General features: G+C 57.3%; 1 protein-coding gene across 1 annotated transcript in view; it reads left to right on the top strand.

The window, feature by feature from the left end:
- The first annotated feature begins 8,840 nt into the window (after nucleotides 1–8,840).
- Nucleotides 8,841–16,073, top strand: part of LOC116955383 (vacuolar protein sorting-associated protein 52 homolog) — a 31,298-nt gene continuing 24,065 nt past the window's right edge. The window contains exons 1-6 of the mRNA XM_076053196.1: nucleotides 8,841–8,966; nucleotides 10,273–10,448; nucleotides 11,937–12,087; nucleotides 14,021–14,121; nucleotides 14,551–14,683; nucleotides 15,271–15,328. Of these exons, the coding sequence (XP_075909311.1) occupies nucleotides 10,276–10,448; nucleotides 11,937–12,087; nucleotides 14,021–14,121; nucleotides 14,551–14,683; nucleotides 15,271–15,328 (616 nt within the window). The 5' untranslated portion in view covers nucleotides 8,841–8,966; nucleotides 10,273–10,275. The remainder of the gene's footprint in view (nucleotides 8,967–10,272; nucleotides 10,449–11,936; nucleotides 12,088–14,020; nucleotides 14,122–14,550; nucleotides 14,684–15,270; nucleotides 15,329–16,073) is intronic.

Raw genomic sequence — 16,073 nt, 5'->3', positions numbered from 1 at the left:
CGCTTTGGGGACGTCCATAAATGACGTCACGTACCTCGGGGGTGGGGGTCAGACATTTGTGACGAGGGGGGGGGGTGAGAAATGTGACGTCACATCAAAATGCGCAACTTTAAATAAATATAGAATTGTTATAACAAAGAGTCTGTGTCGTTGGTTTAGCGGGGGAGGGAAATGAAGGGAGAAAGCCGAGCAATGGCTCATAAACTTTTTTTTAAGCCAAACAAGGGCCATAAATTATAATCTGACGTTTTCGGAAATGACACTTCTTCATAGCACAAATAAGGGGCATTGCCCGAAACGTCGCCAACTATATTTGTTTAAGGCCACACACATCGTGTGTTCACGAGCGAGCAGGGCCCCCCGTTGATTATTTCATTCAAACGTTCGTCCAAAAGGAAGCGTGTCGAGAGAGAGAGACGATAGTGAGAGAGAGATGCATCCTTGGAAATCCCCCCTGAGCGACAGAAAGAGGAACAGTTTAACACGCAGGAGGCTTTCGCGACCAATTATTATCTCCATACATATAAGGCAAAGTTGTGAATGTTTCTGTTCAAAATGTTTAGCGTACTTCCCGACATGCAACAAACTGCAAATTTGCCATGTGGGTACTTTCCAGATTGTACACCATGCACAAATTATAAAAATACACTTTTTTTTGGGGGGGGGAGGGGTGGGAGCTCAATAATGTATAATTTTTTTGCACGGCAAGTGAGCTGTGACGTCAAATCTGTCACGTGACCCGCGCACGTGGAAGCGTCACGCATTGTGGTGTAGCGGTTAGCGCGCCGCGCTACGAACCCGGCGACCCGAGTTCGATTCCCGCTCACTGCCACCACCGGTGACGATTATTTTAACCGGTCCTGGGCCTCCCCTAGGTCGACTCAGCCTCAAACGAGTAACTGCTGTGGTGTGAACATCGCCACTGGGGAGACAAAGGCGGCCGGGCGTGGTGCTGTCACCCACCCCCTCGTCCATAATATAAGGAGGGGGGGGGGGTTGGGGTTAGATCGCGCACATTGCGGGGGTTGTTTTGCGGTTAGATCGGTCAATTTTACCCAAAATACCCCGTTATTACGCAATGCGGAATGTTTAAACACGTACCAGGATTATTCTTCGAGTCTTTCGGTAAAGTCACGTAGATAGATTTCGTTTCAAAGCTTTCGTGACTGCAGGGATTCATATTCTTGGTTCTTTCGGTAAAGTCACCACGTAGAAGGGAAATAACAAAATTGCTTGCTGTGGTTTTTTTGCACACCTGATAATGATGCTTGTGTTGCAATCAAAACGTCGTGAGAATTTTGTTTTATTTTATTATTTCCCTTCTACGTGACTTTACCGAAAGAACCGAGAATATGAATCGCGTAAATAGGTTCAAATAAAATTAAAAATAACAAAAAAACCTACGACGTTTCGATCGCAACACAAGCGGTCGTAGTTATTTTCTTTGAACCTACGTGACTTTACCGAAAGACCCAAAGAATATTCATTCCTGCAGTCAGGAACGCTTTAAGTGAAAGACGTCGTCGGCTTTCGCGATATAACTCCCCCAAACAACCAATATTATGCAATGCGGAATTTTACTGTTTTTTTATGTTTTTATTATTTTATTGTTTCCCTTCTACGTGGTGGTGACTTTACCGAAAGAACCAAGAATACGAATCCCTGCAATCATGAAAGCTTTAAATCAAAATTCAATGCGGACCAATCAGTTTCAAGGACAATGCATATATTATCATAGTATGTTTTTTGTTTGCATTTTGACTGCAGGTATTGTGGCTAATGCAGACATGAATCCTCGTAAAAAGGTTTAAGTGTTGTTGCCAGAAAAAAGGGGAAAAACCCTATTATATCAATGCGGAATGTTTTGGTTCCGGCCGGAACAATTTCCTCCCGGAACCATTTCTCGCGTTACTTCACCCTCACCCCCTCCCTACTGCTCATCCTCTTCCCCCAGCCTCTCCGAGCCACCTCCCCATTGGCCCGCTGCGCGACACGTGCCCCGCGCGGACCAATGGGAGACCTCGGCGTGGGTCCCTCACCCCCCCCCCTCCTCCCCCGCCGCCACAGTGGGGCAAGGCGGTCCCGTGGCATCGCATCCTGGACCAGGGCCGTGGTGGTGGCCGTGGCTGCGCTGCTGTTGACGCCTCCACCACCTCCTCCTCCACCACCTCCTCTTTCTTCATGGCGTCGGGCCGCGAGGGGAGCGGCCTCGGCGCGGCTGACGAGGTGCGAGGAGGAGGAGGCGCTGCTGCTCCCACGTTAGCCAGCACGCCCCAGGCGCGATCCTTACTCCCCGCTCCTCCTTTGCCCACTGCCGCCCGTAGCGCAGAGCGGTCCCGGTACCTTGGGGGTTGTCGCGTCGGCGGGCGCCAGGTGCCTCTGTGAGCACGACTGCGGTGGTGGCGCGGTGCAAGTCACTTGTGGTGGTGGTGGTGCAGTCTAGCGTAGTTGCCACCACCACACCGATGACTGATCCTATGCCTGCTGTTGTCACGACAATTTCTGGACAGGTGGCAACCGGAGGTGGTGGGGGGGGGGTGTGAGCTGGTGAGTGGTATGGTTAAGTGGGCGAGTGAGTGAATTGTTTGAGAGGGTGAGTTTGGCGAGTGAATGAGTTCGCGGTTGGGTGAGCGAGTGAGTAGGTGAGTGAGTGAATGGTTGAGTTAGAGGGTGAGTGAATAGGTGAGTGCTTTTATGAGCGAGTGAATAGGTGAGTGAGTGGATGGTTGAGTTAGAGGGTGAGTGAATAGGTAAGTGCTGTTATGAGCGAGTGAATAGGTGAGTGAGTGGATGAGTGAATGGTTGAGTTAGTGAGTGGATGGGTGAATAGGTGAGTGAGTGGTAAGGCTACCACCTTCCCCACAGCAAGACCTAACGCGGATACGTTTCCTCGTTCAGCACCACTACCGTGAGAACTGTGTTGCAGCTTACTGGACTGCGATAAAGCTCAGCGCAGACGATGCCAACCCCCTTCATCTGTGTACAAATCAACTCCTGCAGCCACCCGCCCACACAGATGATGCCAATTCCCGCACTATACGGTGTCAACCCGGGACGGGTGGCAACCCTCCACTTCACTCTCGTGTGCGTGATCACGGGGGGCGCCTGGAAATTAAACCGCGTGCGTGTTATGTGTGTGTTCTGTGTTGTGTTCTGTGTTCTGTGTTGTGTTATGTGTGTGTTGTGTGTTCTGTGTGTGCGTGTTGTGTGTTTGTTCTGTGTTGTGTGTGCTGTGTGTTCTGTGTTGTGTGTTTGTTCTGTGTTGTGTTGTGTGTTCTGTGTTGTGTTGTGTGTTCTGTGTGTGCGTGTTTGTGCTGTGTGTTCTGTGTTGTGTGTTTGTTCTGTATGTGCGTGTTGTGTGTTCTGTGTGTGCGTGTTGTGTGTTCTGTGTTGTGTGTTTGTTCTGCGTGTTGGTGTTGTGTGTTTGTTATGTGTGTGCGTGTTTGTGTTGTGTGTTCTGTGTGTGCGTGTTGTGTGTTCTGTGTTGTGTGTTTGTTCTGCGTGTTGGTGTTGTGTGTTTGTTATGTGTGTGCGTGTTTGTGTTGTGTGTTCTGTGTGTGCGTGTTGTGTGTTTGTTCTGTGTGTTGTGTGTTTGTTCTGTGTGCATGTTTGTTCTGTGTTGTGTGTTCTGTGTTAATGTGTGTGTGGTGTGTGTTGTGTGTTCTGTGTTAATGTGTGTGTGTGGTGCGTGTTGTGTGTTTGACCTGTGTGTGTATTGTGTGTTGTGTGTATTGTGTGTTGTGTGTTTCACCTGTGTGTGTATTGTGTGTTGTGCGTGTGTTCTGTGCGTGATGCCGCGTTGACAATTAGTACACAGGCGCATGTAATAGGTCGACGATCCGGGCAATGGCCGTTTTTAATGACGGAAGGGGGCGGTGGTGGGGCCTTGGCGACGTTTCAGGCAATGACCCTTCTGTAATAGCTATAGAACGAAAAAGGCCGATTGAAACCGTCGGCTGCTTAACGGCAATGCGTCGTCTTGGGGCTGCATCGCTGTTGGCGAATGCGTCGATTGTTCCTAGTGCCTGGACCTCTCTGCGTGGGGTCACGACCCCGGTGCACCTGTGGGGTGGGATCGTGACCCCGGCGGGGTCGTGACCCCTTAACATTGGGGTCGTGACCCTCTCCGCTCTACCCCACAGGGCATCCACGTGGAGACGGAGCTGGAGCTGCTACCGCTGGGAGATTTGGATCTGACATCGGACGAGTGCATCCTGGACGAAGTGGACAGTGAGCCACCCGGTCCCCCTTCCTGCAGGGTCATGCCCCTCCAGGGTCACTCCCCCCCCCCCTCCCCCAGGGTCACTCCCCTCCCCCCAGGGTCACTCCCCTCCCCCAGGGCCACTCCCCCACCCCAGGGTCACTCCCCCCGCCCAGGGTCACTCCCCTCCCCCCAGGGTCACTCCCCCCAGGGTCACTCCCCTCCCCCAGGGTCACTCCCCTCCCCCCAGGGTCACTCCCCTCCCCCAGGGCCACTCCCCCACCCCAGGGTCACTCCCCCTCCCCCCAGGGTCACTCCCCTCCCCCAGGGCTACTCCCCCACCCCAGGGTCACTCCCCCCAGGGTCATTCCCCTCCCCCCCAGGGTCACTCCCCTCCCCCAGGGTCACTCCCCCCCCCCCCCCCCCCAGGGTCACTCCCCTCCCCCAGGGTCACTCCCCCCGCCCAGGGTCACTCCCCCCAGGGTCACTCCCCCCCCACAGGATCACACCCGCCCAGGGTCACTTCCCCCCCCACCCCAGGGTCACTCCCCCCCACAGGGTCACGCCCCCCCAGGGTCACTCCCCCCAGGGTCACTCCCTGACAGGGTCAGCTCATTGACCCACGACTGACGCCAGTCTCATCTGAGCTGACCTAGATGCAGCCCACATCCAGGATTCTGAAAGGCCGCGCTGGTGGCTGCGTTGGCTGGTGAAGGTTGCTTCCAAACGCATTGCTCATCACGGTTGCTCGTGACGGTTGCTCGTGACGGTTGCTCGTGACGGTTGCTCATCACGGTTGCTCGTGACGGTTGCTCATCACGGTTGCTCGTGACGGTTGCTCATCACGGTTGCTTGTGACGGTTGCTGGTGACGGTTGCTCGTGACGGTTGCTCGTGACGGTTGCTCGTGACGGTTGCTCGTGACGGTGGCTGGTGACGGTTGCTGGTGATGGTTGCTGGTGACGGTTGCTGGTGACGGTTGCTGGTGATGGTTGCTGGTGACGGTTGCTCGTGACGGTTACTCGTGACGGTTGCTGGTGACGGTTGCTCGTGACGGTTGCTCGTGACGGTTGCTCGTGACGGTTGCTCGTGACGGTTGCTCGTGATGGTTGCTGGTGACGATTGCTGGTGACGGTTGCTCGTCACGGTTGCTCGTGACGGTGGCTGGTGACGGTTGCTCGTGACGGTTGCTGGTGACGGTTGCTCGTCACGGTTGCTCGTGACGGTTGCTCGTCACGGTTGCTCGTGACGGTTGCTGGTGACGGTTGCTGGTGACGGTTGCTCGTGACGGTTGCTCGTGACGGTTGCTCGTGACGGTTGCTGGTGACGGTTGCTCGTGACGGTTGCTCGTGACGGTTGCTCGTGACGGTTGCTCGTGACGGTTGCTCGTGACGGTTGCTGGTGACGGTTGCTCGTGACGGTTGCTGGTGACGGTTGCTTGTGACGGTTGCTGGTGACGGTTGCTGGTGACGGTTGCTCGTGACGGTTGCTCGTGACGGTTGCTGGTGACGGATGCTCGTGACGGTTGCTCGTGACGGTTGCTCGTGACGGTTGCTGGTGACGGTTGCTGGTGACGGTTGCTGGTGACGGTTGCTCGTGACGGATGCTCGTGACGGTTGCTGGTGACGGTTGCTGGTGACGGTTGCTCGTGACGGTTGCTCGTGACGGTTGCTCGTGACGGTTGCTGGTGACGGTTGCTGGTGACGGTTGCTCGTGACGGTTGCTGGTGACGGTTGCTCGTGACGGTGGCTGGTGACGGTTGCTCGTGACGGTTGCTCGTGACGGTTGCTCGTGACGGTTGCTCGTGACGGTTGCTCGTGACGGTTGCTCGTGACGGTTGCTGGTGACGGTTGCTGGTGACGGTTGCTCGTGACGGTTGCTCGTGACGGTTGCTCGTGACGGTTGCTGGTGACGGTTGCTCGTGACGGTTGCTCGTGACGGTTGCTCGTGACGGTTGCTCGTGACGGTTGCTCGTGACGGTTGCTCGTGACGGTTGCTCGTGACGGTTGCTGGTGACGGTTGCTCGTGACGGTTGCTCGTGACGGTTGCTCGTGACGGTTGCTGGTGACGGTTGCTGGTGACGGTTGCTCGTGACGGTTGCTCGTGACGGTTGCTGGTGACGGTTGCTCGTGACGGTTGCTCATCACGGTTGCTGGTGACGGTTGCTGGTGACGGTTGCTGGTGACGGTTGCTGGTGACGGTTGCTCGTGACGGTTGCTGGTGGCGGTTGCTGGTGATGGTTGCTCGTGACGGTGGCTGGTGACGGTTGCTGGTGACGGTTGCTCGTGACGGTTGCTCGTGACGGTGGCTGGTGACGGATGCTCGTGACGGTTGCTCGTCACGGTTGCTCGTCACGGTTGCTCGTGACGGTTGCTCGTGACGGTTGCTCGTCACGGTTGCTCGTGACGGTTGCTCGTGACGGTTGCTCGTGACAGTGGCTGGTGACGGATGCTCATGACGGTTGCTCGTGACGGTTGCTCGTGACGGTTGCTCGTGACGGTTGCTGGTGACGGTTGCTCGTGACGGTTGCTGGTGATGGTTGCTGGTGACGGTTGCTGGTGATGGTTGCTCGTGACGGTTGCTCGTGACGGTTGCTCGTGACGGTTGCTCGTGACGATTGCTGGTGACGGTTGCTGGTGACGGTTGCTGGTGACGGTTGCTCGTGACGGTTGCTCGTGACGGTTGCTCGTGACGGTTGCTCGTGACGGTTGCTGGTGACGGTTGCTGGTGACGGATGCTCGTGACGGTTGCTCGTGACGGTTGCTGGTGACGGTTGCTCGTGACGGTTGCTGGTGACGGTTGCTCGTGACGGTTGCTCGTGACGGTTGCTGGTGACGGTTGCTCGTGACGGTTGCTGGTGACGGTTGCTCGTGACGGTTGCTGGTGACGGTTGCTGGTGACGGTTGCTGGTGACGGTTGCTCGTGACGGTTGCTCGTGACGGTTGCTCGTGACGGTTGCTGGTGACGGTTGCTCGTGACGGTTGCTGGTGACGGTTGCTGGTGACGGTTGCTCGTGACGGTTGCTGGTGACGGTTGCTGGTGACGGTTGCTGGTGACGGTTGCTCGTGACGGTTGCTCGTGACGGTTGCTCGTGACGGTTGCTGGTGACGGTTGCTCGTGACGGTTGCTGGTGACGTTTGCTGGTGACGGTTGCTGGTGACGGTTGCTGGTGACGGTTGCTGGTGACGGTTGCTGGTGACGGTTGCTGGTGACGGTTGCTCGTGACGGTTGCTGGTGACGTTTGCTGGTGACGGTTGCTGGTGACGGTTGCTGGTGACGGTTGCTGGTGACGGTTGCTCGTGACGGTTGCTGGTGACGGTTGCTCGTGACGGTTGCTCGTGACGGTTGCTGGTGACGGTTGCTGGTGACGGTTGCTGGTGACGGTTGTTTGCGAATGCGTTGCCGTCCCTCGCGAATGCGTTTGTGTCTCCATGTGGAGCCCGTGACGTCTCCGTGTGTCTCCGTGTGTCTCGGTGTCTCTGTGCCCGCAGCTCACATCCAGGCGAACCTGGAGGATGAGCTGGTGAAGGAGGCGCTCCGCACGGTGAGGCGAGGAGGCCCCGGGCCCCGCGCGTGCCTCTGTGTGTGTGTCACCGCGTGTCTGTCCGTGTATCTCCGTGTGTCCCTGTATGAACCCGGGTCTCACTGTCTCACCATGTCTCACCGTGTCTCCCTGCGTCTCACCATTCCTCCCTGTGTCTCGCTGTGTCTGCCTGTAATGTCACTGTCTCACCATGTCTGACCGTGTGTCCCTACGCGTCTCACCATTTCCCATGTCTCCACCAGTTCTCCCTGCGTCTCACCATGTCTCCCCACGTCTCCCCGCGTCTCATCGTTTATCCCTGTATGCCACCGTGTCTCACCGCGTCTCCCCCGCGTCTCACCGCTTCTCACCGCGTGTCCCCGCGTCTCCCCCGTGCCGTGTCAGGGCATGGACCTGAGGCATTACTCGAAGCACGTGGAGCATCAGGGACTGTATCCTCCACACCCCACCTCCTCCACCCCCTCGCGTGCTGGTGCTCGAGAGTGCCAGTGCGGTGCCGTGTGGTGCCGACCTCGGGGGAGGTTCTGATTCTCCCCTAGGTCGACTCGGCCTCAAATGAGTACCTGGTGCAGTGTGCACACATCGCCACCGGGGAGACAAAGGCGGCCGGGCGTGGCGCCCGGCTACCCAGACACTCGTGTGCCGTGCCGGCCTTCATAGGCGCTGCTACTCGCTAACAGCACTTGCCCCAACAGTCTGTTGAGGCTACACCGGGGGATCTTTGCACGGGTGTGGTGCTCTCAAGTACCGGCAAAGTGAGTGTGTGGCGCTGTGAGTGGCGGTGCGGTGAGCGAGTGTCGGTGCGGTGAGCGAGTTTTGGTGTAGTGAGTGGCGGTGCAGTGAGCGAGTGGCGGTGCGTTGAGCGAGTTTTGGTGTGGTGGGTGGTGGTGTGGTCAGCGAGTTTTGGTGTGGGTGAGTGGTGGTGTGGTGAGCGAGTTTTGGTGTAGTGAGTGGTGGTGCGGTGAGCGAGCGGCGCTGCGGTGAGTGTCGGTGCGGTGAGCGAGTTTTGGTGTGGTAAGTGGCGGTGCGGTGAGCGAGTTTTGGTGTGGTGAGTGTCGGTGTGGTTAGCGAGTTTTGGCGTGGTGAGTGTCGGTGCGATGAGCGAGTTGCGGTGCGGTGAGAAAGTGGCGGTGTTCATCCGTAACGGAGCGTAGACATCAAGGAGAGTGAGAACATCGCAAGCCTGCACGGCCAGATCACCTCGTGCGACTCCATCCTGCAGGTGCCACAACCACCACCGCAACAACCACCACCACCTCCACAACATCAACAACAACCACCACAACATCAACAACAACCACCACAACATCAACAACAACCACCACAGCTGCCACAACCACCACTGCAACAACCACCACCACAACATCAACAACCACCACCACCACAACATCAACAACAACCACCAACAACATCAACAACAACCACCGCCACAACATCAACAGCAACCACCACCATATCAACCACCACCACAGCCGCCACCACCACAGCTGCAACAACCACCACTGCAACAACCACCACCACAACATCAACAACCACCACCTCCACAACATCAACAGCAACCACCACATCAACCACCACCACAGCCGCCACCACCACAGCTGCAACAACCACCACTGCAACAACCACCACCACAACATCAACAACAACCACCGCCACAACATCAACAGCAACCACCACCACTCAACCACCACCACAGCCGCCACCACCACAGCTTCAACAACCACCACAACAACCGCACCCACCACAACAACCACCACCCCCACATGTCAACCACCACAACCCGCCAGCACCACAGCTGCAACAACCACCACAACAACCGCACCCACCACCACCACATCAGAACCCATGAGTTCTCACTTTGCAACTTAATTTGGTGGTCACGTGACCCGGCAGCAGCGCGTGCACCATTCACGGCCAACACCGGGCCTCCCCTAGGTCGACTCGGCCTCAAATGAGTACCTGGCGCGGTGTGTACAACATGAGCACTGGGGAGACAAAGGCGGCCGGGCGCGGTGCTGGCGGCCTTAAGCCCATCGTGCAGCCTTGCCGGCCTTCATAGCGCTGGCACTCGCTAACAGCACTTGCCCCGACAGTCTATTAAGGCTACTCGAGAGGTGTATCTTTGTCTTTTCTTTAATGCGTGTGCGTGTGTGTGCCTGTGCGTGTGTGTCTGTGCGTCTGTGCGTCTGTGTGTGTGTTTTCTGTGCACGTGTGTTTGTGTCTGTGCGTGTGTGTGTGTCTGTGCGTGTGTGTGTGTGCGTGTATGTGTCTGTGCGTGTGTGTCTGTGCGTGTGTGTGTGTGTCTGTGCGTGTGTGTGTCTGTGCGTGTGTGTGTCTGTGCGTGTGTGTCTGTACGTGTGTGTCTGTGCGTGTGTGTGTGTCTGTACGTGTGTGTCTGTGCGTGTGTGTGTCTGTGCGTGTGTGTGTGTCTGTGCGTGTGTGTGTGTCTGTGCGTGTGTGTCTGTGCGTGTGTGTGTGTGTCTGTGTGTGTGTGTGTCTGTGCGTGTGTGTGTCTGGGCGCGTGTCAGCGCATGGAGGAGATGCTGTCGTCGTTCCAGACGGACCTGAGCAGCATCAGCTCGGAGATCCAGACGCTGCAGGAGCAGTCGGTGGCCATGAACGTGAAGCTGCGCAACCGCCAGGCGGTGCGCGGGGAGCTGAGCCAGCTCGTGGACGAGCTGGTGGTGCCCGACACCATGATCACGTGCGCCACCACCACCACCACCACCACCGTCGTCACCACCACAACCATTGCTGCCACAGGCACCGCCGTCACCACCGCAACCAACACCACCGACACCGCCACGACCATGACGACCGCAGCCACCACCGCCACCACCAACACCACCAACACCGTTACTACTACAGGCCACCATCACCAACATCACAACCATCACTAGCACAAAGACAAACATCCCCCCCGCATAGCCTGTGGCAGACTGTTGGGGCAAGTGCTGTCAGGGACTAGCAGCTATGAAGGCCGGCACGGCACACGAGGAGGTGGGTGGCCAACTGCTTTGAAACCCCAGTGGCGATGTTTACTCCACACCGCACCAGGTACTTATTTTGAGGCTGAGTCGACCTAGGGGAGGCCCAGGACCGGTTCAGATATTCGTCACTGGTGTTGGCCGTGAGCGGGAATCGAACTCGGGATGCCGGATTTGTGGCGCAGCGTAGCGCTAACCGCTGCACCACAGCTCCCCGCTAACGACCACAGCCACCACAATCACCACAACCCACCCCCCACCGCTGCCACCAGTACCACCGCAGCCACCACCATGACCACCACCAACACCATCGACACAACCATTACATACCACAGCTACCACCATCACCACAAAGATGCCTTGGATAGCCTTCACACACTGTTGGTGGCATGCGCTGTGAACGAGCAGCGCTGGCACTACTGCCACCATCTCCCCCGCCACTATCCTTACCACCACCGCCACCACCGTTACCACCACCGTCACCACCATTACCGCCACCACCGTTACCACCACTGCTACCACCACCGCCACCACCATTACCACCACCGCCACCACCGTTACCACCACTGCTACCACCACCGCCACCACCATTACCACCACCGTCACCACCAATACCACCACCGTCACCACCATTACCACCACCGTCACACCATTACCACCACCGTCACCACCATTACCACCACCGCCACTACCATTACCACCACCGCCACCACCATTACCACCACCGTCACCACCATTACTGCCACCACCACCATTACCGCCACCGTCACCACCATTACCACCACCATCACCACCATTACTGCCACCACCACCATTACCACCACCGCCACCACCATTACCACCATCATCACCACCATTACTGCCACCACCACCATTACCACCACCGCCACCACCATTACCACCACCGTCACCACCATTACTGCCACCACCACCATTACCACCACCGTCACCACCATTACCACCACCACCACCGCCGCCTCCATCACCACCCTCACCACCATTACCGTCACCACCATTACCACCACCGCCACCGTCACCACCATTACCACCACTGACAACGCCACAAATGGTGGGCCCAGACCCCTTGGCCGCGGAGCGATGCGAGCGTCGCGTCTTAGGGGCGCCACCCAGTAACGCGTCACCCGCTTGCATCGCCCCCCAACCCCGCCCCCCCCCCCCCCCCGTGCCCGCCTCCTCCCCCGCAGGGCGATCCTGGAGCTGCCTGTGACGGAGCGTGACTTTCTGGAGCAGCTGCAGGAGCTCAACAACAAAATCAACTATGCCAAGGAGCAGGCGTTCCGTGAGACGCTCGCCTGCCAGGACACGCACGACGTGCTGGCCAAGCTCAAGGCCAAGGTGCTGCCATCGCCACCGCCGTCATCACCACTACCGCCATTATCACAATCACCATCGCCACCGTCATCACCACCGTCATCACCACTGTCATCATCACCGCCATCGCCACCGCCGTCATCACCACTACCACCATTATCACAATCACCATCGCCACTGTCATCACCACCGTCATCACCACTGTCATCATCACCGCCATCGCCACCGCCGTCATCACCACTACCGCCATTATCACAATCACCATTCCCACCGTCATCACCACCGTCATCACCACTGTCATCATCACCGTCACCGCCACCATCACCACTACCGCCATTATCACAATCACCATCGCCACCGTCATCACCACCGTCATCACCACTGTCATCATCACCGCCATCGCCACCGCCGTCATCACCACTACCGCCATTATCACAATCACCATCGCCACCGTCATCACCACTGTCATCACCACTGTCATCATCACCACCACCGCCACCATCACCACTACCGCCATCACAATCACCATCGCCACCATCATCACCACCGTCATCACCACCATCACTGTCATCATCATCATCACCACCACCACCGCCACCATCACCACTACGGCCATCATCACAATCATCATCGCCACCATCATCACCACCATCATCATCACCACCACCACTGTCATCATCACCACCGCCGCCACCATCGACACCAGGACACACACGACATGCTGGCCAAGCTCAAGGTCTAAGTGGTGCCACAACCACCGCCATTACCACCACCAACGTCACCACAACCATCATTACCACCATCAACATCACCACCATCACCACCGCCATTACCACCGCCATCACCACCTTCACAACCACCACAAACATCACCACTGCCAGGACACGCACAACGCGCTGATCAACCACATCGTCAGAACCAGTCCTGGGCCTCCCCTAGGTCGACTCGGTCTCAAATGAGCACCTGGTGCGATTTATAAACATCGCCACTGGGGAGACAAAGGAGACAGGTAGAGCGTGGTGCTGGCCACCCACCCGTGCCGGTCTTCATAGGTGCTACTCGCTGTAACAGCACTTGCCCCAACGGCCTGTTGGAGGCTACACGGGTGGGGCACCTTTGTCCGTGTGTGTATGCGTGTGTGTGTACGTGTGTATGTGTGTATGCGTGTGCGTATGCGTGTGTGTGGAGTTGTGTGTTGGTATGCGTGTATGTATGCGTGTGTGTATGCGTGTGTGCGTATGCGTGTGTGTGTATGCGTGTGTGTGGGGAGCGGGAGTGGAGCGGTTAGCGCGCCGCACTATGAATCCAGCGACCCGGGTTCGATTCCCGCTCACTGCCACCACCGATGATGATTATCTGAACCGGTCCTGGGCCTCCCCTATGTCGACTCAGCCTCAAATGAGTACCTGGTGTAGTGGTGTGTAAACATCGCCACTAGGGAGACAAAGGCGGCCGGGCATGGTGCTGGCCACCCACCCCCTCGTGTACCGTGCCGGCCGTCATAGGTGCTCGCTAACAGCACTTGCCCCTACAGTCTGTTAAGGCTACATGGGGGATCTTTATCTTTGTGTGTGTCTGTGTGTGTGTGTCTGTGCGTGTGTATGTGTCTGTGCGTGTGTGTGTGTCTGTGCGTGTGTGTGTGTCTGTGCGTGTGTGTGTATGTGTGTGTATGCATGTATGTGTGTGTGTGTATGTGTGTATGCCTCTGTGTGTGTATGCGTGTATGCGCGTGTGTGTGTATGCGTGTGTGTATGCGTGTGTGCGTGTTTGCGTGTGCGTGTATGCGCGTGCGTGTATGCGTGTATGCGTGTGTGTGTATGCGTGTGTGTATGCGTGTGTGCGTGTTTGCGTGTATGCACGTGCGTGTATGCGTGTGTGTGTGTATGCGTGTATGCGCGTGTGTGTGTGTATGCGTGTATGCGTGTGTGTGTGTATGTGTGTATGCGTGTGTGCGCAGGCCATCGCCAAGGTCCGTGAGTTCATCCTGCAGAAGATTTACGCCTTCCGCAAGCCCATGACCAACTACCAGATGGCACAGAACACGCTGCTCAAGTTCCGGTGAGCGGCACTCACGCACACACACAGACAACAAAGACAAAGATCCCCCTTATAGCCTTTGCAGGCTGTTGGGGCAAGCGCTGTTGGCGAGCAATTACAAAAGGCCGGCACGGCGCACAAGGGCGTGGGTGGCCAACACCACGCCCGGCCGCCTTTGTCTCCCCAGTGGCGGTGTTCTTACACGCCGCCGTGAACCCCGGCGACCCGGGTTCGATTCCCGCCCAAGGCCGACACCCACAGTGACGACGATCTGAACCCGGTCCTGGGCCTCCCCTAGGTCTCACTCGGCCTCAAACCAGTACCTGTGCGGGTTGTGCGAATAAATTGTCAGCCCCCGGGGGGGGGGGGGGGGAAGGCCTGTGCCGGACGCACTTGCCTCCTGGGCCCACGCGAGCTACGTGGGGGACCTTTGCCCGTGCATCGCCGCAGGTTCTTCTCGGAGTTCCTGCTGGCGAACGAGCGGCACGTGGCCAAGGAGGTGCGCGACGAGTACGTGGACACGATGGCGCGCATCTACTACTCGTACTTCAAGGCCTACACCGGCCGCCTCATGAAGCTGCAGGTGCCGCCACTGTGGGGCGGGAGGGGTGCAGGGTGGGGGGAGTGGTGGTGACGATGGGGATGACGATGGTGAGGATGGTGGTGATGATGACGGTGGTGATGGCGATGATGATGGTGACAGTGGCGATGACGACGATGATGACGATGATGGCCATGGTGATGGTGATAGCGATGGTGATGACGGTGGTGATGGCGATGGTGATGGTGACGGTGACGATGGTGACGATGGTGATGGTGGTGACTTTGATGGTGATGACGATGGTGATGGTGATAGCGATGGTGATGACGGTGGTGATGATGACGGTGGTGATGACGATGATGGCGATGATGGTGATGATGGTGGTGGTGACGATGGTGATGGTAATAATGATGGTGACGGTGGTGATGATGACGGTGGTGATGGCGATGATGGTGGTGGTGGTGACGATGGTGATGGTAATAATGATGGTGACGGTGGTGATGACGATGATGACGGTGGTGGTGGCGATGGTGGTGACGGCGGTGCTGTCCACCTTCACTCACCGCGGTAGTGTTGAGGTGCCAGCGACCCCTGATGCCCCCACTCCCACTCCCCCCGTGTCCCCGCAGTACGAGGAGGTGGCCGACAAAGACGACCTCATGGGCGTGGAGGACACGGCCAAGAAAGATATCCTCCCTTGCTCTCACCTCGTTCATCACCCACCTCATCACCCATCCTGTCGCCATCACCCACCTCATCACCCAACTCATCACCCAACTCATCACCCACCTCGTCACTATCAGATTTTTTTTTCTGCAGAGAGCGAATGCGTGAGTGTGGTGTGTGAGTGAGTAAATGAGTGTGTGTGATGGGGCAGTTGTGGAGAGAGTGGAGAGTTTCCCATACCTGGGCAGTGTACTTATGACCAGCTCCAGTTTAACAGCAGAGGTCTCACTCCGAATCAGTCTAGCGGCAATATCTTTTCATCGGTTGCGTAACGCTGTATGGAAGCTACCTGGTCTTCTCGGCCATGGTCATTCCCTCCCTTCTCTACGCTTGCGAAACGTGGACCCCCTTAATGGAACATCTTCGCCGGTTGGAAACATTTAGGCTGGCCTGCCTACGATCCATCCTGGGTTTAACCAGGCTGGATTGTGTGAGGAGCTCACAAATCCTTGAAAGATCTGGGCAAGGTCCCATCGGTGAACTCCTCCGGCGGGCAAGGCTGCGTTGGCTGGGTCATGTAGCCCGCATGCCCAGCCACCGCATGCCGAAACAGCTTTTGTTCGGCCGGATCGAGGGGGCTAAACGGGCGCGGCACGGGCTAGAGAAGAGATGGAGTGATGTGGTACAGGAGGACGTGGAGCTGAGTGGACTTGCCGATGACTGGTACCAGCGGTGTCAAGATCGGCCTCTGTGGAGGAGGCTCGTG

Source organism: Petromyzon marinus, chromosome 59, assembly GCF_048934315.1.
Source record: "Petromyzon marinus isolate PM22_M1 ecotype Great Lakes invasive population chromosome 59, UKy_Petmar_22M1.pri1.0, whole genome shotgun sequence".
NCBI classification, from domain to species: Eukaryota; Metazoa; Chordata; class Hyperoartia; order Petromyzontiformes; family Petromyzontidae; genus Petromyzon; species Petromyzon marinus.
This window is presented reverse-complemented; position numbering and strand designations above follow the sequence as displayed.